Source organism: Ictalurus furcatus, chromosome 16 (genome assembly GCF_023375685.1).
Source record: "Ictalurus furcatus strain D&B chromosome 16, Billie_1.0, whole genome shotgun sequence".
Taxonomy (NCBI): Eukaryota; Metazoa; Chordata; class Actinopteri; order Siluriformes; family Ictaluridae; genus Ictalurus; species Ictalurus furcatus.
Window position 1 is genome coordinate 22,705,962 of NC_071270.1, and position 26,579 is coordinate 22,732,540.

General features: G+C 41.4%; 1 protein-coding gene across 2 annotated transcripts in view; it reads left to right on the forward strand.

The window, feature by feature from the left end:
- The window catches only part of gfra2b (GDNF family receptor alpha 2b), a 94,092-nt gene that overhangs the window by 32,013 nt on the left and 35,500 nt on the right, over positions 1–26,579 (forward strand). For both annotated transcript variants that reach the window (XM_053644830.1, XM_053644829.1), the window contains one exon: positions 13,070–13,147. In XM_053644830.1, coding sequence (XP_053500805.1) covers positions 13,070–13,147 — 78 coding nt within the window. The remainder of the gene's footprint in view (positions 1–13,069; positions 13,148–26,579) is intronic.

Consider the following 26,579-nt stretch of genomic DNA (forward strand, 5'->3'; position numbering starts at 1 on the left):
TAAAATGGGCAATCAATGAATAACTAATGGTAGCCGTTTTAATTTTTTCCCACCCACCGGCCAGTTCTCCATGACAGTTACCAACCAGGTAGAGTTAAGGTGCATTCACACATACAGCGCCCTGCAGCGACCAAGCGACCAGACAACATTCATTTTCAATGAGAGCTGGTGACTTCCGGCGACATGAGCGACAGCGACCGTTGGTGACTAGATGTTGGCGTGTAGAGTGACATGACAAAGTTGAGAAAAGTTTAACTTTATGCAAATTTGGAGTAACTTGTGCAGGGAGTACAAATGGGAGTGAAGACAGTAGAGTGCATGTGTTGCATGATCCTCCATGTGTCACCATCCGTGGGTTGAGCCAGAAGCAGATGCAGATGCAGATGCAGATAAAGACATTTATTTAAAGAAACGTACTAAGAAACAAATACACTATGACAACCTTGAAACACACTGTGGCAAGAAACAAACATCAAGACATGAACAACGGGAGTCTAAGACAACGAAAGACAGTGAATCAGTGCAGACAATGGCTATATATACACATGAGTGCTCATTAACCAAAACGTGAATCAGGTGCAGGTGGTCATGTGACATGTAGTGCAGTGCAGTGGCTGATGGGCAGTGGAGTCCAGAGCTTCCTGATACGTGACAGAACCCTCCCCCAAGGGCGCTACTCCCGGAGCGCCCAAAATTATACGACCTCCATCTGGTGGTCCTGGCCCCCTGGAGAAAATGTCCCCCGCAAAATCAGGAGGCCGGGCGGCTTCTACAATGGCACAGGGAGGCTGAGATATTTCCTCGGCAGAGCATGAAAGCGGCGCGACGTCCCCAGCTGAACTGGAAGGCCGAGAGAAGTCCCCCGTGCGGCCAGGGAGAGGAGCGTGGGTCTCCTCGAAGCAGAAGGGGGGAACGCTAGTTGCCATGGAGCAGGCGGGCTGAGCGACGACCTCAGCTGAACGGGGAGGCTGAGCGACGACCTCAGCTGAACGGGGAGGCTGAGCGACGTCCACAGCTGAACGGGGAGGCTGAGCGACGTCCACAGCTGAACGGGGAGGCTGAGCGACGTCCACAGCTGAACAGGGCAGCGGGACAGCCTCCTCGGCTGTGCAGGGCAGCGGGACAGCCTCCTCGGCTGTGCAGGGCAGCGGGACAGCCTCCTCGGCTGTGCAGGGCAGCGGGACAGCCTCCTCGGCCTGTCCCTCTGAGGTCGCCATGTTGACCTCAGGTGAGAGCTCCACAGCTGAGACCTCCCCGTAGGCCTCAGGCTGGAGCCCTGCTGTCCTCATTGCCCCCCCCAAAAAAATTTCTGGGCCAGCCTTCACCTCTGGACTGCGCAGCAAGGTGTGCCTCCCCTGCAGTGGAAAGCCCCAGATGCTCAGGTTACTCTGCTGGCTGTGTTGCAAGGCGGACTGTGGCGTGAGCGGAGCTTGGCGATGCGTGTCGGCGGACTGTGGCGTGAGCGGAGCTTGGCGGTGCGTGTCGGCGGACTGTGGCGTGAGCGGAGCTTGGCGGTGCGTGTCCGCGGACTGTGGCGTGAGCGGAGCTTGGCGGTGCGTGTCGGCGGACTGTGGCGTGAGCGGAGCTTGGCTGGGCGTGAGCGGCATTTGGTCATTTGGGTCAGTAGGCCTGAACGTGAACTCAGGGACGCGAGACTTGATTTGGACCTCAGGGACGCGAGGCTTGGCTGGGACCTTAGGGACTTGAGACTTGACTGGGACTCGGACATCAAAGCCTGGTGCTAGTGCCTCCCCGCTGACCCTTTGCTGGAGCTCGGCGGGTGAGCCCACCTCGTGGGGCTCAGGTTCAAGCTCTGAGGTCACCCTGTCGGTCCCGGGCTGGGTCTCTGTACTGAACACAAACTCCCCCTTGTACCTGGACTCCTCCTCCTGTTGGCGTGGCATGGCGTAGTCCTGCATGAACATAGGCGGTAAGTTGAAGCCCAGGTAATTCCTGGCGTCCTGCTGCTTTCGTAGCGCAGCTTGGTAATTGTCCGACTGTTGGCGCAACGTGGCAAAGTACTCCACTAACATTGGTGGCATCCTGACGCCCCAGTTATCCATCTTGGCGATCTGCTGCTTCTGATTGTTGGTCTTTCGTTCTGTCACCATCCGTGGGTTGAGCCAGGAGCAGATGCAGATGCAGATGCAGATAAAGACATTTATTTAAAGAAACGTACTAAGAAACAAATACACTATGACAACCTTGAAACACACTGTGGCAAGAAACAAACATCAAGACATGAACAACGGGAGTCTAAGACAACAAAAGACAGTGAATCAGTGCAGACAATGGCTATATATACACGAGTGCTCATTAACCAAAACGTGAATCAGGTGCAGGTGGTCATGTGACATGTAGTGCAGTGCAGTGGCTGATGGGAAGTGGAGTCCAGAGCTTCCTGATACGTGACACCATGCTGTATGCGAATCCAAATTGTTTTGTGGACCCAGACAGTCTGGCGCTTGCGCTTTTGCCACAGAGAGATGGCTGAAATGGCAAAGACCACACACTGCTTCTCCTCGATCTCATAGGATGTGATGCATATAAAAAACGATGAATTTTATATACAAATTATCTCCCTCCAGAATGTTTAAATTTAACTGCAAGTTGTCAAAAGTGGAATGTTAGTTGCACCACCCAGTGATAAATGTTACTGTGGCACCCAATAGTAGGAATGCCTACTGTTGATTTCATAGTACAGCAACTGGCAACATGCAGCAATAAAATTGCTGAATGTGTGAACGTACCTTTAGGGTTAGCACATGTTCCTCCAAGCCAAATACAAGTTTTGAACTACTGCACATGCTGCATTACAGGGCAGCATAACACACTCAGAAGAAAGTGCTATCATACAAGAAGCTCACAGATGCCCACAATTGGCCAGTGTCACTCTGATTGACAGGGGAGAGGGAGTATGCCCCTCCCACCCAGAGAACATGGCTAATTTTGCTGCCTTGGCTCCGGGGCACTGTGACTGTGGCATCATCAGGAATTGAAAAACAAACACTTTTCTGTTTAATGTTAACTCATGTTAAGCATTTAATGGAGCATGCAAATACTGTCATGTGACTCATCTCCTTCTCCTGTGGTGCATCTGGAAATAAATAACGTATGATAACATACTTGAGGATTGAAAAAGGCTTCTTGGTGTATTGCCTATTAACAAACCGGTCTCAATGATCACAGCTACCATCACAAATGATCAAAATATTATCACAAATGCTGTTAATATTGTGATTCACAAACAATATATTGATGAAGCTGCTCATCTCGCCTGTGCTGAGAATCACGTAATGTTCTCTCACTTCTCTCACAACAACAACAAAAAAACACTGCTATTTCTTCAACCATGATGGAATCAAGGTGACGGATCAGTAGGGACGAGAGGGCAGTGTCGAATACAGCCATACATTAATTCACAAAGGGCAAAATGCAAAAAGTACACAAATCAAAGCTGACAAGCCAAGACGAGCAAAACTGTGCAATATGTTAAACATCAGCTAAGCTTTGTACAAGGAAATGGTGAGATTGTGTAAAGCAAAACAAGAGTATAAATACACAAGCTAATTAGAACTTGATATGAAAAATATGTGAGAGATAATTGCTTGTTATATATGATAATTAAAATGCTATAATTTGAACAGGAAAGGTTTGAGTGGAGGCGTCAGAGTGTGAGGCCGATACATGATAAAAATGCGCTTAAAATTAACCTGTTTTTGCAAATAATTCATTTGCAACCCGATCGGTAAGCCAACCTGTTTATTTCTTTTCACACAAAAGTGAACCCCTGAATGGCTGGATGAAATCCCTGCTGTATTTAACGCATTCTTGCTTTAGAGACATAATACTTCCCATTTGAAGCGCGATGAACCGATTTTCATTTCACACTGGTCACGAGTCACAAGCGTCGTGTAGTATTTTTTTTAAGTGTGTTCTCGAATAGGGTAGTAAATACAGCATGCATGTTTGTCAAGTCATGTCAAGTGGATTTTTATTGTCATTCCTCTATATACCTTGTATACACTGGAACTGTTGTTTCTTCAGGAACATGGTGCAACACAGAACAGTACACAAGACTACATAAAGTGCAAATGCACAACCATGTGAGACAAGTGCAAGACAATAAATACAGAAAACATGGGATGTAAACTACTGTGTAATGTAGCAACACAACAAAGTATAGCAGCAATTTTGGCAGCAAAAACAAGTTCCATAATATAAAAGTGACTGATGCAGCTATGTAAAGCTCTGATAAAGCTATGTAAAGACCTGTGCATGGAAAGCTATGTAAAGCTCAGATAAAGCTATGTAAAGACCTGTAGTGATAAAGCTATGTAAAGCTCTGATAAAGCTATGCAAAGACATGTACTGATAAAGCTATGTAAAGACATGTACTGATAAAGCTATGTAAAGACATGTACTGATAAAGCTATGTAAAGACCTGTACTGATAAAGCTATGTAAAGACCTGTAATGATAAAGCTATGTAAAGACCTGTACTGATAAAGCTATGTAAAGACCTGTACTGATAAAGCTATGTAAAGACCTGCACTGATTAAGATAAGATAACCTTTATTGATCCCACACTGGGGAAATTCCCTCACTACAGCAGCTCAATTACACAAAAAACAGATAGGAAAGAATACGCATTAAATAGGAATAGAATTGAAATAAAGTATCTAAAAAATATATACAATAGGGATAGAAAAATAAGAATTAAAGTAGTAAAATAATAATAATAATAATGGTATTATGTACACTATGGACACCTCAATGTATGTACAGATGAATACAAATTTGAATATATACAGATGAGTAACACCTTGTTTATATACATGAATGGATAAATGGACTATTGCGCAGTTAACAGTAGAAGGGTGAGAAACAAATAATAATAATGTGTGGGTTGATGATGCAAAAAAAACAGCTAGCAGTGCTACATTATGCTGTGGTTGCATTAAAGAGTATGACTGCTGTAGGGATGAAGGACCTGCGGTAGCGCTCTTTCTTGCACTGAGGGTGCAGCAGTCTGTTGCTGAAGGAGCTGCACAGGGACCCCAGTATTTCATACAGGGGGTGAGAGGAATTGCTCATGGTAGACGCCATCTTAGCTAACATCCTCCTCTCCCTCACCACCTCTATGCTATCCAGAGGGTAGACCAAGACAGAGCTAGCCCTCTTAACCAGTTTGTTGAGATGTTTCATGTCCTTCTCTGTGCTCCCAACTCCCCAGGAAACTACTGCATATAAGATGGCAGATGCAACCACAGTGTCATAGAAAGATTTAAGCAGGGTCCTGCACACACCAAAAGACCTCAGTCTCCTCAGCAGGTGGAGTCGACTTTGGCCCTTTTTGTACAGGACATCTGTGTTTGTGGACCAGTCCAGTTTATTGTTAAGGTGAACACCCAGGAATTTATATGTCTCCACACTCTCCATGTCAACACCCTGGATGCTCACCAGCATAGACCGGGTTGGCCTCCTGCGGAGGTTGACTACCATCTCCTTTGTCTTGATGGCATTGAGGCAGAGGTGGTTTATCTCACACCAGTTGACAAAGTCAGCGATGACCTCCCGGAACTCCTGATCGTTCTCCTCTGATACTCGTCCAACAATGACCGTATCATCAGAGAACTTCTGCATGTGGCAGCTGTTAGTGTTCTGCCTGAAGTCCGCTGTGTACAGGGTGAAGAGAAATGGAGCAAGCACTGTACCCTGCGGTGCTCCCGTGCTGCTAATCACCACATCCGACATACAGTCCTGGAGCCTCACATACTGTGGTCTGTCAGTAAGATAGTTGGTGATCCATGCAGCCAGGTGGCAGTCAACTCCAGCTCCCAAAAGCTTCCCCCTAAGTAGTGATGGCTGAATTGTGTTGAAAGCACTGGAAAAATAAAAAAACATGATCCTCACAATGCTCCCAGTACTCTCCAGGTGTAGAAGTGATCTGTGCATCAGATAAATAATGGCGTCCTCAACCCCCATGAATGGTCGGTAAGCGAACTACAGGGGGTCTAGCTCTGAGCTCACTAGGGTCCACAGCTGTCGCAGTACAATCCTCTCCATGGACTTCATCAGGTGTGAAGTTAAGGCTACCGGTCTGAAGTGGTTTGGCTCTCTCGGATGCGCAATTTTGGGTACTGGAACCACACAGGAAGTCTTCCACAGTATTGGAACTCCTGTTAGTCTCAGGCTCAGATTAAAGATGTGCAGGGTGACCTCACTGAGCTGATCTGCACAGTCTTTAAGCAGTCTGGAGCTGATTCCGTCCCGGCCTGGGGCCTTTCTTGCCTTGATCTTCTTTAGCTCCTTCTTCACCTGATTGAGTGTCAGAGGGAGACTGCAGGGGGGAGTTGTTGGCGATCCCTGATGAATGGTATGGAGGGAGGGGTGTGAAACCTCCTCGAGTGAGGGATGGAGTGGAGAGGAGTGAGCTGTGTAATGCTGATATCTCAGAAGCTCTGAGGTGTGAGTTGGATGATGCTGATATTCCTGGAGCCCTGGGGGTGGAGGAGGGAGTGCCTAATTGCCCAAGAGGGAAAGGTTGAGTCGCTGACAGGTCTGAGGTCTGGTAGGAGGGGGGAGGAGATGGAGCTGAATCAAATCTATTAAAAAATAGATTTAATTCATTTGCCCTGTCACGGTCACCGGATACAAGGCCCCTCCCATTATCTTTGTTCTGACCTGAAATTGTTTTCAGTCCCCTCCAGACCTCCCTCATGTTGTCCTGTTGAAGGCGCTCCTCCAACTTTTTTCTGTAGCTGTCCTTTCCTTTCCTTATCTCCCCTCTGAGCTGTTTTTGAACCCTCCTCAGCTCATCTTTGTCCCCCAGTCCAAACAGTTTCTTTTTTCTTTGTGGCATTTAACATACTGTGTGGGGGGATGGGTATTGGTGTAGACAGTTATCACGATGACGTGCAAGAACTCCCTCGGCAGGTAATATGGCCGCATGCTAACCGCTAGCAACTCAATATCCTTAGTCAACCACGGCTCTTTAACCGTGATATGCCCAGGGTTACACCATCTCTCATTCACAAACATCACTGTTCACCCACCCTTCCTTTTACCGCTCTCCTTTGCTTTCCTGTCCGCTCTCACAAGTTGAAATCCGTCCAGTGTAACCAGTGAATCCGTAGTGAGATCGTTCAACCATGTCTCCGTGAAGCACATAATGCTACATTCCCGGTACTCTCTCTGCATCCTGGTTAGCGCCATTAGTTCTTCCATCTCATTGGAGAGAGATCTCACATTCCCCATAATAACGGACGGAATGTACGGTTTGTACCGTTTTTTTCTCTCCCGACGTTTAAGTCCAGCTCTGCTTCCCCTTCTCCTTCTCCTAATTTCCTCGGGGATCACCGGTCTTTCTGTAGGAAGTATCCTGGTGTTGCTCAGTGCTAACAGCTGCTCCCTAGTGTAAACAACAGAGCCGTGGCCGAATGGGTCTCCCAGTGCGGAGCGGTACAGTCCAACTAACAGAAAAATAAACATTGCTAACCTCCACAATCGCGTATCCATATCTGCAAACGCAACGCCGAAGATTAGTGTAGAAAAAAAACACGAAGAAAGCACAAAAAACAGGGGAAATATACTAAACTTAGCCAAAAAAGATCAGAGCTGCTGCAACAGGCTGCCACTCACGCCGCGCCTACATGCCTAATGCCTAAAGCTATGTAAAGACCTGTAGTGATAAAACTATGTAAAGACCTGTACTAATAAAGCTATGTAAAGACCTGTAGTGATAAAGCTATGTAAAGATCTGTGCAATGACAGGTCAGAAAGTTTATCGTATTAACCAGCTGTTCCAGTCTGTTCCAGCAGGGCTACAAGTTGTGCTCTTTGGTTTATGAGCCTGCACTCTATAATATTCCCATTTTCTTCATAGGTTTATTTAAATAGCATAATGCAAGCACAGCAGTGGTAAATTGGGATGGATACTGCATCTGGTGTCAAATTGGCCTAAGTTGCTCGATCATTGTCGTGTTGTGTTGTGTAGTAGCTTTTGTTGTGTAAATCTGTAGAAGAAGTTTTTCTGTAATTCACACTATCACTATCATGGACCATTGTTGTAGACATACAGATTAAACACTTTAAAAAAAAAAAAAGTTTTCTTCTGGTACAAAGCAGACACATTATTATTTTGCCACATGACCGGTGTCCCTGATTCAACAAGGGCGGAGTTTAATTTAAATTTGATCAGGCAATTGCAACATTGATAATATGACCGCCACATAGCCTGTTCTGTTCCCTCGAGGTATTGCTTAGCATAAAATACTGTGTGTGCTCCATTCTTTCATCTTCATCATACCACAGCACTTTTGAATTCTCAAATCAGAAGCTTAGGAGCATCTCTGACAGGAGTTCTGGCTATAACATCATTCTTATAAGAATTCTTATATTAATGTGCTCATTCTAAAATACTATTGTTTCTATAGTAACAAATCATTTACTGGGACTTGAATAACACACATTCCACATAACCTAAGCCTATTTATAAACTAAATTTATTCAACTATAAATAAAAAAAAACAAAACAAACAAAAAAAAAAAAAACGTATAATTGATGATATGTCAAGTTTCCTGTTAGGAGTTTTTTATGTAACATTTGTGGAAGGAGTCTCCAGTGTCAGTGCTTTGGAACAGTCAGGACACAGGACTTTTTGGATTTCTCAGTAACATGACAACTGCATTTTTGTCTTATTAACTTCAAGAGAGAGAAAGAAAGAGAGGTTTGTGAGAGAAAGATGGTTGATAGCTGCTATAGTACAAGTGATAACAGGAACTAACTTGTCTCACGTGTATTCCATAACAATAAATGTCTCTATAAATGGTTGACGTCAAAGCATGACGTGTCGTTTGTTAATAAATTAAAAATTGTAATCATTGGAATATTACTTGTATAAGTGGTATAAGTGGAATAACACACTTTGGGCTGTGCTAATATTTGGGCTCTGCTAATATATGCACGCAGTATTAGGTTTATACACAATAAAATGTTAGCGAGCTAGGTAATGTAGCTACCGATTTTAATTATACAGTAGCGTAATTGACTTAATGTTGGCTAGTAATGTGATATCGCTAATGCTAGAGACATAATGTTAAAGCAGAGGGGTTAAAGCAATGCAAACATGTGCACACATGATGCAGTATTAGACCATAAGCACATCATAATGAAACTAAAGCTGAATCCGGGACATTTTCTCAAATTTAGAAATTAAATTAAATTAAATCAATTTAAATCTTTAAATTAAAATTAAATTTTGGCTAGTAATATGATCTTGCTAATGCTAGAGATATAACATATAATGCTAGAGATATATAATGGTAATGTTAGCTAAGCTAAATAGTTAGCTGTCTAATATTTGCTGTTTTAGGTAGCTGCCTAGCTAAGGTAATGTTGCTAAGCCATGATATTTTTTAAATTAAAACCAATTTATTCTGTTGCAATATGTTGAGGTGCAGAACTGGAAAGAAAAACATGGTGATGTCACATGATCATTAATCAGTAAGCCTTAGTACGTATTGCTTAATAAACAATACATTCACCTTTTAAAATTCTTGTTTAATTTTTACAGTGTAATTATAGTATTGTTCCAAAGATTCTTGGTCCATACATCTCTGTTGTAGGCCTGGATGATAAAGGTGATGTAGTTCACCACAGAGGGACTAATTTGTGACTTTCTACCACTAACCCTCATTGTTTTAAGCTCTAGTGCTCAGGGAGCAGCGAGCACTCGGATAAACGCCGGTGTCAGGATAAATGCCTAATCTTTCATCATGGTGAATGTTGTAGTCAGGATATTGTATTATAACAGTGTTGTATTTGGGCAGAAAGTTCACTTGAAGTATTTAAAAAAATAGGATTAAATCTTGAACAGAGTTAGCTGACTAACATCTAGCTTGATAACTAATGCTAGCTATTTACATATGCCATCTCCCAGGTTGTGTTTTGCTCTGTACTGTACTGTAGCTACATTCAGCACTGAACACTGTTCATTTCTAGCAATCTATAAACACAAATGAAAAAGCAACCTCTTGCAGCACAGAGTAAACTGCTAACTAGACTAACCAGATATTAACTGTGCTGCTCATTGTCTGCACACATTAGCTGGCTAAATGTAGGAAATGTCTAAATTTGAGAAAATGTCCCGGATTCAGCTTTAGTTTCATTATGATGTGCTTATGGTCTAATACTGCATCATGTGTGCACATGTTTGCATTGCTTTAACCCCACATTACTAGCCAACATTAAGTCAATTACGCTACTGTGTAATTAAAATCAGTAGCTAGGTTACCTAGCTCGCTAACAATTTTATTGTGTATGAACCTAATACTGTGTGCAGCATGTAGAAATAACATTTGGGAGTGTGCTCTTATAGGAAAAATAGCTACGCCATGGTGGTGTGATGCGGACAGATGGAGAACGGAGTTACTGTTACAGCACCAAAGTGGATTATTTTCCAATAACAGCACAGTCCAAAGTGTGTTATTCCACTTATACCACTTATACAAATAATCTGCCATTGTTTACAAGTTTTCATTTATTAACAAATTACATGCCATGCTTTTTAATCATGTATAGCGACATTGGTCAATTATAAAAGATTTGTAACAACTATTGGCCAAATTCCTGCCTCTCAACCATTAGCCTACTCTCGCATGAACAAGCGAAGGTGAAGCTCTGTTGTGTTCGGCTATTGTTGCTTGACAATAGCAGCAAATGACCGCTGTCCTGAGTCGAAACAACGCCCATGGCCATATAAGGTCATTTTTAAGTTCATGTTATCGCATTGCTTCGTATTACATGGCCATTTAAATGTGTAAATGATTGCAGAAGGTTCACTCGTGGCATCTGATATATTTTATTTTATTCCATGGACATTCAAAAGAATGTAGGAAAAAATATAAAACGTGGACAGAGTGAAAACAATTTTATTTATATATATTTATGTCTGCTTTCACAGTAACACTGCTTTGAACGCTGTTAAGAAAAGTCAGGTAACCAGGATAATGCACAGAATCAAATGGCTGGGTAAAGGTCAGATAAGAAACAAACTAAGCTTTTACTTTGCAGAGTCTCTTTTGAACTCTGTGTGTGTGTGTGTGTGTGAGAGAGAGAGAGAGAGAGAAAGAGAGAGAGAGAGAGAGAGAGAGATTGGGAACAGGTGCGTGTAATCAAAAGTCTGGCGACTGGGTGAGGGTTAGCAGCAGTGGGTTCCGGGGGTGGCCATTTTGATAGGCTGATGTGTGTTCCGGGACGTGGAGTTCATGGACTGAAAGGACTTGACACTAGATAGCATTAAGGCCAGTTTATTCCTAAAGCTGTGCAGTGCCTTTTCATTAACACTGGCCATTGTTATATATAATATATTGGTATATTGTTATACCACAGCACAGTTGATTGATTGCTCGAATCTGATTAATCAGGAAGTGGGCATTATTTTTTTCTCTGTAACAGGAGTGATAGATTAATATCAATGCGATCGTTCGAATACGTTATTGTTTGTACAGTAACAGCTCATACACAGGGGCTTGTACGACAGATTCTCCACATAATCTAGGACTAATAATAAACAGATTGTTTTAAAAGTGTTGTTTAAAAGTAAAATGTATCATCGTTGCTCTGGTGACATGTTTTGCTATTAGAAATTTAGTTTAAATTTATGGAAGGAGTTTCGGTTGAAGTGTTTTGTAACAGTCATGATGCCTTGTGAAATTTAGCAGCACAGAAAAGTCTTAGTACAGGGGTTTACGCCTTCCAGTTTTACAGTAAAGAGAGCGAGAGAGAGAGAGAGGTAAGGCATTGATTGTTTGTCACAGCTATAGCATAAGTGAGAACAGGAACTAACTTGTCTCTCGGATGTTCCACAACATTAAATCTCACTATAAATCTGTTCAAGTGCATGATGTGTCGTTCATTAATAAATTAAACACTGTAATTGCTGTGGCATACGTGGAATAACATACGACAGCCAATATAGCGCACTTGGGAGTAATGCACTTTGGAGCGTAGCATCACTTCCCTCAGCATGTATTATTTGAGTTATCAAATGAGTTAACCGACTGTTACGCCTACTGATGTTCCAGAGGGGAGGGGCTACACTTAGTTTCGGCTTGAACTGTACAGTATAGCATGCATAATTGTATTTTTTTTTTCTTCCAAAATGAATTAGAATATTGTAAACAACACTACGTCTGATGTAAAATGACTTGTCATTGTGGTCCATCAACTCCCAGATTATTTAATAGTTTTGTTTTGTTCTCATATATTTTAAGCTGGCTTCATGTTAAGGCTGTATTTATTCATGTATTAAATATTTACTTGCTCTAACATGAAGTCTAGAACTAAAACATGACATTGAATGTTGTGGAAGATCACGACTACACCACAGATTCAACGCAGTTGGATTCTCATTGTTGATTATTCCGAAAATGTTGATCAATTTTTTTCTTATAGCAACAACTCTGAAAGTCGTTCCAGCGGTAAGGCGAATCACGGGGTTATATTAATGCGCTCGTTCTAATTCATTATGTTTATATAGTAACAGCTAAATCATAGGAAGCTTTAAATAATCTAATCGTGATAAACTGATAAACAGATTATTTGTTATCTAATAAAGAACATTGTACAATGTTGACGTTTTCATTTATTTAACATTTACGGAAGGAGTCTCCAGTGTTAGTCCTTTGTAACAGTAAGTTTTCCACCATGGGAAAGTCTTTAGAATGGTTTCCAGTTTCTCTGGAACATGATCACGTACTTGTTTTGGGATGTTCCACAGCATTTAACGTAACCATAAAAGGATTTTTTTAAAAAGTATGACATGTCATTCTTTAATTAATAGAAAACGTAACGCCTGAAATAGACTAATTGCTGTGGCGTAAGAGGAATAAAACACTTCAGGGCGTGCTGTTATTGGAAAATAATCTACTTCGAAACTCTGCATCGCACCACCCCGTCACTGATTAGTTTCCGTTAACAGCACATCCTCCGGGGTTTTATTTCTTACATAGCACATGTCTGGTAGACTCTACTGGAAATGAAAATGTGATTTTTGTGTTTACAGGAGAAGAACTTTACGAGACGTCCCCCTACGAGCCAATGCATTTCTCAGATGAATTCCGACTCGCTTCTATTATTTCAGGTACAAGAGATTATTTTTAATTAAAAATGTGTTCATTCTGAATCTTATTATGCCATGTGTTTCCCTATAAGGTTAGCATCCGGGGGAGCAGCTTTGCAGTATCACACTCATATTTCTGTCACAAAAAGCCTGAAGCTATTGTTGTTTTTGTGTGTGTGTGTGTGTGTGTGTGTGTGTGTGTGTGTGTGTGTGTGTGTGTGCGTGATTGAGCATGCATCTTTTTCTTCCTTTCCTTTTTTTTATAGCTTTTGTTAAGCAGAGATTTATTTGCACTTACTAAAACATTAATAAAGGCTTTAAGGTTTAGCAGCTTTATATTTGGGTGTGTAATAAATGGCATCAGATTAAAACATTTTTAGCTTTTGCTTATTTGTAAACCTTGCTGATTCATTAGCAGATCTAATCCTGAGCTTGAAGGGAAAAACGTTGCACAAAAACAAACCAAATGCCTTGTGTGTTTAAGTACTCCTTGTTTTCTTTGTTTAAGACGGAAGTTTTCATTAAAACCGCATTATACATCATCACGTTTTAGCAGTGAGCTCACTGAGATGTTATCTTTCTTATCTATTTAGTTGGAAATATTGTTAATGCATCAAGTCACACGAGACAGAATCGTTTACAGTGATTAACCCATTCATGTCCGAAACCGATTACAGTAAAGCTAATGCTACAAGCTAATAATACAGTGAAACTGATCATTTCAGAATGTAAACGTGGAAAGCTGATGGGTTCATTTCTGTTCACAGTGATGGCGAATTTGATGGCGGTTTGCTTCATTTCGTACCGATGGAGTCATAAGGAAATGTATTAACCGTACCTCGGCTCTCAGCTTTAACGTTTACCTCGTGGCAAATAATAACAAATACACAAAGTGTGAGATGATCTAGGGGGCCCTCATCTGTTCTCGTCACTTCCAGCTGAGCATGTTGAGCTCTGATTGACTCTTCAGGCATGAAATAGTGCAGGGGGAAAAGAAATGAAAAGCGTAAAGCAAACAAACGGCAAACACACTGACATGGTAAGCAGTTTGTGCCTGCATTCTGCATCATAATCTTGAATAATATATATATATAAAAAAATAAGCAATTTAAGCACTGTGCATTACTGAAACACGCAACATGCTTCTCCATGTCGTAAATATGTATTTGAGGCAGGCTAGCACAAAAAAAGTGGGATGTCTATGGGGAACAAAGTGGAGAAATGGACAGTGTATCTGATTAAATACTTCATTTGATATAATAAACTTGCACAATCAGTGGCAGGCAGTTATGCATGTTATTTGTTCCTTGCTTGTTTGCTCAGAGGTTTATATACACTGTTGCAAGGATAGAACTACTTCTGAAATGTTTTTTTTTTTCACTCTCGAAGATATATTTTATTTATTTAGGTGAAATAGTTATCCAGGGAAAACGAATGCTCCTTTGTAATTATTTACAAATTAATGTAATTGTTTATTGAGCTGCTTTATTTTAATGCAGCTCTGGCAACCCTGGACATATGTCACAAACACATACATCCATCCTTCCATCCATATTCCTTACCGCTTATCCTACCCAGGGTCACAGGGAGCCTGGAGCCTACCCCAGGGAACTCGGGGCACAAGGTGGGGGACACCCTGGACGGGGTGCCAACCCCATCACAGGCACAATGACTCACATTCACACACTATAGACAATTTGGAAATGACAATCAACCTACAACATGTCTTTGGACTGGGGGAGGGAACCGGAGTACCACACACAACACGTGCATCAATTTGCTCAATTATGACAAGGGATTTTTTTCTGGTTTTGCTTTCTCGTAAATTTTCAAATAGGAGCTCAGTCATTATATTCAAGCTTGCTTTTGTCACATCTCCCAAGCCATTTCCCATACTGTAAAACCGGATAAGTTCATTTAACTCAAAAAATTTGAGGAAACTAAGCAAAATACACTTAAATATAACAAAAATTTAACTCAAACTTGTTATATTTAAGTGTATTTGGCTTAAAGAAATTGATTTATCTTCTTCAAATTTTTGAGGTAATTAGTTTCCTCGTATTTTTTTGAGTTAAATAAACTTATCCAGTTTTACACTTCAGAATTTCTCACCATCACTTCCACAACAAACTCCATTTCCCAGAATATACCGCCAGATAATGTAGATAAGGTGGTGCATGTGCGTATTTACCACATGACCATCACGTGCCCGGTTTATACTTGAGTTTACGTCCGTGTGCAAAATCAGTGAGCAGCATTGTTCATACACTCACCTACATACTTTATTGTACATCTGGGGGATTAAAACCAATATCCACTCAATGTCACATCAGGACCAAAACATCTCTGTTTGTTTGGTTTCCAACAGTCAAAACTTTCCATTGTCTAGATTGTTGTCATGAGCTATGTAGGTTTGAAGGCTACGTGAGAGGTGTTTAAAATCCAGCACTAAGTGTTTGTTTGATTACTCATTGCCTGATTATCTCCTTGCCTGTCTCGATCGGCTGACCTTTCTCCTGCCTGTCTTCCATATTGGATTTGCCATTTTTGGTTTCGGTTGCTTACTGGTTTTAATAAAGCTCTGCAGTTACTTCCAAACCTGTGCACGAATCTTGACAGCTTTCTAGAACTGCAAAGTTGATAAATGGGATGTGCTTTCATAAATTCAAACCGTAATTATCTGATAATACAGAGCAGACTTTCTGTACAGACAGGCCATTGTGTATCATATTGATTGTACATTATGCAGTTTTCTTAAATATGTGATTGCAGAACGCAGCCATAAATAGGTCACATTACATAAGAGTCTAACCAACTAACCAAGATGTGTCACTGTACATCCTAGTGCTTCTGAAGTGTGAAAAATCTGGACAATTAGCTAAAATGTACATGAGGTCAATCTGAATTAACAGCAGTAGGAGTGAAATCCTGTCTTCTTATTTATTCTGTAATAAATTTCATAGACTTTAAAAGAAACATTAAGATTCTGTTCTATATAAAAGTGAGCGTTTTTTTTTTTTTTCTTTTCGGAAAAGGAAAACGTCAATATAAATGCATGAAGTTTAATCCTTCGTGTTCGTTTAAAAGGCTGAAGGTGGCATAACACATGCCACATGAAGAGAACACACAGCTGTGCAAAGATAAATTCAGGTGTTTAAAGGGTTATAGGAACTTAAATGATGCAAATCTGACAGTAATTCTTGACCGTAATTATTACATTTAAGACGTGAAGTCAGAATAGATGCTCTAAAGAAAGTTTACTATCCATCAGACATGTCTCCTCTACTCGACAAAGGTACACGTTATTCTTGTCAGTGTTTTTATAGCTCATGTTATCTTACAGTATACAGTATAGTATTTTTATAACTCGTGTCCCCACCATTAAGGATAATGTAATAGAATTTCATAACTTAGGAATAACATGTAAAATTATTTCTAAGACGTTGAACATCCGAGTAAGCACTGTTGGATCAATAGGGAGGAAGTGGAATCTGCCTCACACCACCCAAGCGCTACCTAGACAAGGCCATGCCTCAAAACTAGACAATGACTGGTGAGGGAAGTCACAGTGAGGCTAACAGTCTCTCTGAAGCAGTTAAAAAAATACAGTGGCTGAGAGTGGAGTGAAGGTACACCAGACAACCATTTCAATAGCTGTGCATTATTGAGGACTGTATGAGAGTCCTCAATTGTATTGCTTAAGAAGAGCCATATGAAAGCATAAGAGTGACCCACGGAAGATAGTGTGATGAGACCAAGCTCGACAATTTGTTTGAGACAAGTTTCAAAGCACTATGTGTGGCGCAAATTAACACACCTCAGTTAACGCCATCAAATATGGTGGTGGCAGCATCATGGACTTGGGATGCTTTCCATCCTCAGAAACTGGGCTTCTTGTCAGATTTTAACGGACAACGGATGGAGTAAAATACAAGGAGATGTTATTATAAGAGAACCTGCTTCAGCCTGCTAAATCAAACTAAAGCTTGAGTGCTTAAAAAAGGTGAATGTTCTACAGTGTTCTTTTGCGCGGACTGTATATGTATATGTATATGTATAGACAGGCATTTCTACTGCAAGTGAAAGTGAAATTCTGCATCGAACAGCAAACAGGAACATTCATTTTCATCTGGCTGAGAAAAAGGATGACCTTTTCTCTTATCTGGTGGCAGAGAAGCAACACACACCCCATGCACTGTTCAGGTTTAGACAGGCGCATCCCAACAGGCAGTTACACACACATAATATAAAAGACAACTCTATAAAATATTATTATTACCCTCAGGTCCATAACCTGCAAGTCTCATCCCAAAGGCCATCAGTGTCTTGTGTCTTTGTAGACTTTACTGGCCACAGGCTGATCCCGTCATGTATACATTCTAACCATTCTCCTGTCCACCAGTTCCAGGCGTCAGCATTCAACTCACCGATGAAGTTCACCTTCTTGATGATTCAGTCTTTCCTGACTTAACTCCAGTGACCTAAGTGCTGACTTCACTTTGTTTTAATTGGTCTGCATTAGTCACTATTACAACCTCAATTCAATCAGACCACCAGAGGAGAACAAAATGAATGTGTATGAATCATAATTGCAGCACAGAGGAAAGGCTGGTGTGATTCAGAGACCCAGTGTTGGCTTTTTTTTTTTCCATCCCTTGTGCTGTCACCTCTGAAATTTGATTGCACAGTGGCATAACAGAGAGCATCAAGTGACGAGATTTTACCTGGGATTCTGTGTGAAATACAGCGAGAGAGAGCGAGTGAGAGAGAGCGAGAGAGAGAGAGTGTATACCAATATAAGAAATAACATGTGCTGATGGAATGGAACAAAACCCATCCTCGATCCTGCTGTCATGAAAAGCCATTTATTTTTTCCCATTCCTTATGTGCCACGTCACATTTCTCATTATTTACACTGAAAGGTAATGAAAGGTAATCTGGATCCTGATATCAGAGCGACAGTACTGCCGTCAGAGAGTAACACACCACCTGAAACACACCACAGAGAAATATGCAGAGGTTCATACAGCTGAGAAACAATTTTATCAGTAAACAAAAATGCACTTGGCCATGAAGCACTTAGTTTATAGGCTGCATGTGTGGAAAAAAAAGTATTTTTTTAGTGATGCATAGGCTTAAAGAACATGTTGCTCTCTGCTCACATCATGGAGGGCATTTAATTCAATACTTTTTGTTTATTCATACATTTAATTATTCATGTCAATGTAATCAATGCAGTTTTTATGGATTCCAGAGAATTCTACTTAAAACTGCTACAAATCTATATTTTAAGTTGAAAGCACACAAGTGTATAGAATGTCTTTGTATGCTGTAGCATTACAATTTCTCTTCAGTGGAACTAAGAAGCCCAAACCTGTTCCAGCATGACAAGGTCCCTGTGCACAAAGCCAGCTCCATGAAGACCTGGTTTGAGAAGGTAGATTAAGGTGGAAGAACCCGAGTGTCCTGCACAGAGCCCTGACCTCAACCCCACCGAACACATTTGGGATGTACTAGAACATCGACTGCACCCCATTCCTCCTCAACCAACATCAGTGTCTGACCTTACTAATGCTCTTGTGGCTGAATGATCATGAATCCCCACAGCCACGCCCCCAAATCTAGTAGAAAGCCTTCGTAGAAGAGTGGAGGTTATTATAAGAGCAAAGGCGGACAAAATCTGGATTGGGATATTCAACAAGAACATATGTGTGTGATGATCAGGTGTCCACAAATGTTTGGCCATATAATGTATAATCTATGGAACTTGCTGGCAGTGGCAAATGCAAATACTCTGCTGGATGGAAGATTTTAGGTGATCGTGCACTAAAATGCAGTAAATAGTAAAAAAAAAAAAAAATGTAATCAGAAATCCTTTTTACAAAGAGGTTCTCTAATGTTCATACGACTGGCATAGGAGAGAAAAGAAAACAGAATATTCATTCGCTTCCTAATTATCAGCACCATTAACATTATTTGTAAAGTGTTAGATTTGACAGAAGAATATTTAATATTTTGCGTTTTTGAGCATTGCCGGCTGAAATTTTTCAGTGGCATCCCTAAGAAACACAGTTACCTGATGTTTATATATACGTGACTAATTTTAGGTAAGTCGAACATACACTGATCGATTTTATTTCATGTTCATGAACTCAAAATATTCTCTATTTACCTTGACAGAAATCAAGGACACCATAAATGTCCTGCAAGCCCCGTGAGCACATGAGATGGGCAGGTTTAGGGTCTCAGAGATATCAAAACACCTGCACAAACCCTTCCAGATTCATATGGCAATTGGATCATCTCCCGTTTTATAGGCGATAGAAATATTTCTCTTTTGGAGTATTTTTGAGTGATAACTCCTACTAGCGGTTGCTAATGTTAACTTGAGGAGCCACGCCAAATCCATAAAGGAATGGTAATATTTGCTGGACTTTACTGGATATAATGAGAGTATGTCATGCAGCGGAGTCGGAGAGTTATGCGAGTGCAGGTTAGCCTTTTATTAAAAAGACGCTGGCAAACAATTCCAAAATGTGAGGCAAGGATCATAAGCATGAAACAGGCAGAAGATCAGGTGCTCAGCAAACAGAACAATATAGGCAAAACCAAAATCCAAAAACCAGGCAAGAATAAAAACCAGAATAGCGAGATACAGACACAAGGCTTGGTAAGTCAGGTACAGACACACTGAGCATTACTTTCCAACTGAGCATGTGTCCAAGTCTGTATATGTATATGTGAGTCTTATTGTGAACAGGTGTGCGTGATTAGAACTCGGAAGATGGTCTGCATCGGAAATCATGCTATGATAGTACCTACTGCATTCGATTCAGTACCTACTGCTCGGCCGCTGATACAGTACGTACTGATCAGTATAAGTGGTATGAATACAATCTGGACGTACTAAGCAGCACGGATTCGGACAGCTCTTCCGTGCCAGTCCAGTTGCATTATGGGATATCGCAGCATCCACTGTGTCCATTGGTTCCATACTGCAGAATCTCAGCGGAAGCAGTAGGTCATCCGGGTATTTCTCGCATATTGTTTTATCTATACTGAGAATTCAGACATACTACATTTTGGCGTACTGCTTTTCGCCTACTGTGTAGTAGGTTAGTAGGGATATTCGGACGCAGCCATGGGGAACGTGTCGGTGGAGTGTTGTGCAGGGGATTGTAGTTTGTGGCGGCCATGTTTGTAGGCCCTACTTTATTTGTAGGTCTACCATTTGATCTGGCCCACATCCTACCTTGGATTAACGGTGGTTAACTCATCTGCATCTTGACTGCAAAATCACAGCCAGAGCTTTACAGCAGGGCCATTTTCAACTCTAAAATGAAATGTCATACAAGCATCGGTTGTATTTTTGCCCACATTCCAAAGTCGAATATAAACTTTAAACGACGCTGCATACAACTTTTGGCCCAACATACACATGCACAAAAGCACATTTTAGGTCTTACCTGCCTTAAGTCTGCTAAATTTGGCACAGAATCATCTGTTGTCCAGAGAGTTTCTTTTTCAGAAAGGATTCCCCTTTAGGAAGCCGGAACAATCCAAAGAACCCTCGAGGAACCCTGACCGTATGTTCACATTAGCAGGCAATAAATCAACATGATGCTGTTAATTTTCCATGTGCGTGCATGACACAGAGCCACGATTTCACCAACAGCAACAAGCAACATTTGAACTGATATTTTCTCAGTTGTATGTAAATTAGATATGACGCGGTAAAGCTAGAAATCCGAACAACTGGCTTGAATGATTCTTTAGACCAATGTTTTCTTCAGTCCCACACTCAGAACTTTAGTTTCTACCTGTAGTTCGTTTCTATTTACTTTTTGGCTTGCAAAAATGGAAGAAAAACCTAAACTTTAAAATAACCATGGTTTCATCGTATGTCCTATACGACCTCTTAGTAAATGTATATAGAGACATTATGAAGAAAAATAAAGCTTAAATAGGAACAAGTAGAGATTGTTGTTGCCTTTGGTCACCGTATGTCGCTAGTAGAGTTAGCTTCCTTTACTAATCTGTCAGTGAAGCTAGTATGAAGTCTAGCATGTAACATGTAAATCAAACTATATTATATAAATATATTTTAATCAAAAGTGGTGTGTATAAAGTGTATAGGGGATTGTAGGCTATACGTTTTTACTTTATTCCTCATGTTAACTAAAAAAAACAATGGTGGCAACAGTAGCAGTCACTGAACACCTACAAGGCACAAACTACAAGTGACACGAGCGACTTGTCACTTGCTAGTTTGAACACAGGCTTATTTGTAACAGTGTAGAACCAATGCAATATAGTTGTTTATTCTGGAAGCTGACAAAATTCTCTCATGCCCTAGAACTTCACCCACAAGAAATCTGCTCTCCTCTGCCGAAACATTGACACCTGCAGCAACTTTGATTGCATGCCGCCGGCTTAATTGTTCAAACGCCATTTTCTCCCGGGCCGTGATAACACCCAGCGAGAAAAACACACCGCCAACTCTGTGCTAATCACACTAATAAACCAAAACATGCACCACATAATGGAGTTAACAGAAGCAATGGGAATCAAAATGATAAATTATAAACAAATAGAGAATAAACAGAGAAAAGCACGATGATGCACACTTAAACTCAAATGCCGAGTAATATGCTCAGGGAACACATTTTCTCAAAGAGCGGGACAGATACAGATAGGCAGGGACAGGGACAGACAAAGAGAGAGGGACAGTCAGAGAGAGCGGGGGAGACTGACAGACTGGGACAGGAACTGACAGAGAGTGGCACAGGGAGAAAGACAGGGACAGACAGAGGCAGGAACAATTCCAGCGAGAGACAGTCAGAGACAGAGACAGACAGAAGGACAGGCAAAGAGAGGGACAAACAGACAGGGACAGTTAGAGAGAGGGACAGACAGAGAGAAGGACAGAGGGAGACAGGGACAATTAGAGAGAGAGAGACATAGCGACAGAGGCAGACATTCAGAAAAAAGGGACTTATAGAGAGAGTGACAGTCAGGCTGAGCAGACAGAGACCAGGACAGAAATACAGAGACTGAGAGAGGGGCAATCAGAGACAGAGATATATGGTCGGGGGGGGGCATACAGAAAGAGATAGACAGAGACAGGTTCAAGTCAGAAGGAGGGATAGATGGAGACAGATGGAGAGAGAGACAAACAGAGAGACAGACAGTCAGAGAGAGACAGAGTGAGGGAGAAAGAGACAGACAGGGAGAGGGACAGAGACAGATAGGGACAGGGAGGGACAGACAGAGAGATAGGCAGAGGGACAGACAGACAGAGAGAGAGACAGAGGGGCAATCAGAGGGTGGGACACACAGAAAGAGGGACAGCTTATTGAATTGAACTGAATTGAATGAAATGCTAGTCAGGACCAGCCATGCCTTAGTGTAGTGACAGAAGTGAGGAGACGTGACGGAATGTGAGCAACACAGCGAGGACAGCTCTAACCAATAAGGGACTGTGACATTTAAAGGACATTTAACTCTGCACCACATACGGAGCAGTGGAATATTACAGTGTTTGAAAGGAGTGGTGTGTTTCTAATCGATTAGTGCAGGAAGACCTCACTGTGACTGAGACAGACTTCAAAACAGCTTTCTGTCTCTTCAAGTGCAAAACACACAGCAAGCAAATCACATCAGATTATCTGAATTCATCACATCAGGCTGTGCCGCTTTATGTGACGCTGCATATGGCTGAGAACGGACAGTTTCATGAACAAGCATGAAAATAAGTGCTGTGGAACAGAAGGAAGGAAGGAAGGAAGGCAGGAACAAACGAATGAAGACAGAAACAGAGGACAGAGGGAGAGAGTTAGGTCAGTGTGTCATATTTGTTTATATGTTAGTTTATATATAGAATAGAAAGAAAGAAAGAAAGAAAGAAAGAAAGAAAGGGGGTTGAAACGTTGGACAAAAAGAAGAAGGAAAGGGATAATAGAAGAAAAAAATAATAAAAAGTACAGAAACTAGAAAAGTGGAAAACATGACAGACATGAAAAAGAAGGAAAGGAAAGAGATATTGAATAGAAATGGAGAAAAATAGAGAATATTAGGAAGAAAGAAGAATGGAGAGGTATTAAAGAAAGAAAGAAAAACACATAAATCACACCAGACCATATCTGATGAGACCAAGGTGTAACTTTTTGGGCATAATTCTAAAAAATATGTTTTTCTCAAAAACAAGGGGCTTTATGAAGATAGAGGGAATCATGGATAGCTCCAAATACCAACTTGTGGAATAACTTGAAGTGGGCTATGCACAGGAGACCCCCTCGTGATCTTATAGCTCTGGAGCATTTTTGCAAGGAAGAGTGGAGTAAAATGAGAAATGAAGATGTCAGTCAGTCAGTCATTCAGTCAGGGCCTGTTTACACGAGTGCGTTTTCATTTTAAAACGCATAACTTTTGTTACGGTTACGCCAGTCGTCTACACCACTACAGTGTTTTTGACCCTCGAAAACAGAGACTTTCGGAAACGCCAAAGACCCCATTTTAGTTTGAAAACTCCGGGCTCGCATTTCAGTGTAAACAGACCAAAACGAAGACTTTTGAAAACTAATCCTTCCCTGATTCGTCAAGCTCCTACCATGTGACCGTTACGCTACCTTGATCGTATACACAACAACACGGAGACTGAACCGCAAACTTTCCTGGCTGTGTTATCATTCTTAACAGCCATTGTGCAGATAAATTCTGTATTTTATAATACTGCAGCGGCCTACATGCGCAAGAGGCGAGCTACAATTAGAGTGATCGCAAACAAATCTCATTTCAAGCGGTGTAAACCCTACATGGAATGCCGGTTTGGACTAGCGACCAACTTCCTGTTTACACTTGTATGTGCATTCCCAGTGCACATGAATGGTTATGTGACATGCATTTTCGGTCGTGTAACGTGGACGGAGCTTCTGAAACACGGCGGAAACACCAGTGTGGACGAGGATTGTTTTCATTTGAAAACACCGTTTTCAAATGAAAATGCTCTAGTGTAAACAGGGCCTCAATCAGTCCTTCATTCAGTCAGTCATTTATTCAGTCAGTCCTTCAATCAGTCAGTCCTTCATTCAGTCAGTCATTCATTCAGTCAGTCAGTCATTCATTCAGACAGTCATTCAGTCAGACAGTCATTCAGTCAGACAGTCATTCAGTCCTTCATTCAGACAGTCATTCAGTCGGACATTCAGTCAGTCATTTAGTCAGACAGTCATTCAGTCAGACAGTCATTCAGTCAGTCCTTCATTCAGTCAGACATTCAGTCAGTCCTTCATTCAGTGAGTCATTCAGTCGGACATTCAGTCAGTCCTTCATTCAATCATTTATTCAGTCAGTCATTCAGTCAGACAGTCCTTCATTCTGTCAGTCATTCAGTCAGTCCTTCATTCAGTCAGACAGTCATTCAGTCATTCAATCAGTGAGTCCTTCAGTCAGTCCTTCATTCAGTCAGACAGTCATTCAGTCATTCAGTAAGTCCTTCATTCAGTCAGTCATTCAGTCAGTCCTTCATTCAGTCAGAGAGTCATTCAGTCATTCACTCAGTCGGTCCTTCAGTCAGACATTCATTCAGTCAGACAGTCATTCAGTCAGACAGTCATTCAGGCAGTCATTCAGTCAGACAGTCATTCAGTCAGTCATTCAGTCAGTCAGACATTCATTCAGTCAGACAGTCATTCAGTCCTTCATTCAGTCAGTCATTCAGTCCTTCATTCAGTCAGTGAGAGAAAATGCCTCTGGTAGGTGCTCTTCAAAAAGATGCTTTAACAAACACCATGCCACCCGTTTTTGCATCTGTAGATGAGTGATGTGTGTTTGATAGCTGATGAAAATTAAAATGGTAATGTACTCAGTCCTTCGGACCCAGTTGTATGACGGTTTCATCATAGCATGTTGCTTTTAAGGAACCAAACCCAGATATGTTCTTTCTTCCAAAACAGATTCCTGGACTTTGATGTGAATGGGCCCTGCAGTCATTTCTTCCCTGATTCTCTCCTCTCAGAGATGAAACGAGGCAGTGTTTGTGTCTCTCACCACTCTGAGTGTGTCGGGATTTCGAAGGACTTGGCGCTGAGCTTCACGCTGCTTGAAACAAGGCTCCACTTTCCACTAACGTGACCTTACGAAAGCCTCTGTCTCTGTGCGATTCTGTTTTGAAGCCCTCATTTGATTCCCTGCGCTTAAATAAAACATGCGGTGAATCGCCGGAGGGATGGAAGATACTGAGATACGGAGAGACCCCCTCCTGTCAGCACCGTAACAAGCTCACTCCGCTGCCGTGATAATTGGCCATCGCACACGCATACGCACGGAATATTTATCAGTCCTGCCGAGTCCCACAGCATCGCAAACATGTCCCCTTCAGCTGTGTGTGTGTGTGTGTGTGTGTGTACACGTGTGTGTACGTGTGTGGGATTGTGTCGATGCCAAGGTTGAGATAAAATAAGAACGAAAGGAATATCAGAACAAATAGAGATCCACAAATGTGTATAAATGATAAAAGAAAAAAAGAAAAAACAGAGAATAATCAATGGAAACGATGAAAGAAAATAAGAAAGAAAGAGAGAAAGAAAACAACTAAACTGAACAAATGACCCAGGCAAGATAATAGAAATAAGAATGAAAGAAATTAAATGAGAAAAGAACTCTAAGAAAGTATGTAACAGAAAGAAAGAAACAAACAAACAAACCAACAGACATACAGAACAGAAATATTAATCACAAAGCTAGGAAGAAAAGAAACAAATGAGAAAGAAAGAAAGAATGAATGAATGAATGAAAAGGAAAATAATAGGAAAAGGGAGATGAAAGAACAGACGGAAATACAAAAGAAACAGATAACACAAGAAATAATAAGAAAGTGTCTGTGAGAGAGAGAGTGTGTGTGTGTCTAGAATTGAGAGAATAGAATGATGAATGTGGTGAACGGAAGAAAAGAAGGAAGAAAAGAAAGAAGGGCAAATGAGACAGAGAATAAGATAAAGGAAGAGAAATACTGACAGTAGGTTAAAGCCTTGTATAACAAGCCTAGGAGATTTAGATTACATCAGAGCCTCGACAAGCATCAGCCAAAATGCGGCCTCATCCTGATTTGGTGTGAAGGCTCTCTCAGTGTGTAGTGAGGGAGGAAGAGGCGGAAAGCGGGACAGGGCCACTCCGCTCAGATCCGATTAGATTTTATGGGTCTGAACCCGAGGCAATGTGCTCGAACAAAACAAAACAAAAACAACTCGAGTGAAAATACAATACAGGTGATTTAGTCCACAAATCACAGAGGAGAAACACAATAAGTAGAACTCGATTTATGACATTAATATGAAAAAAGGTGCGCTTTACCTGCGGGCTGCTGTATTTCAGATTCAAAGCACAGCCTGAATAAACATGATGTTCTGCAGCAGAATCGGTGGAGAAGCGCACCTTTTCGTCTAAATGAATTACA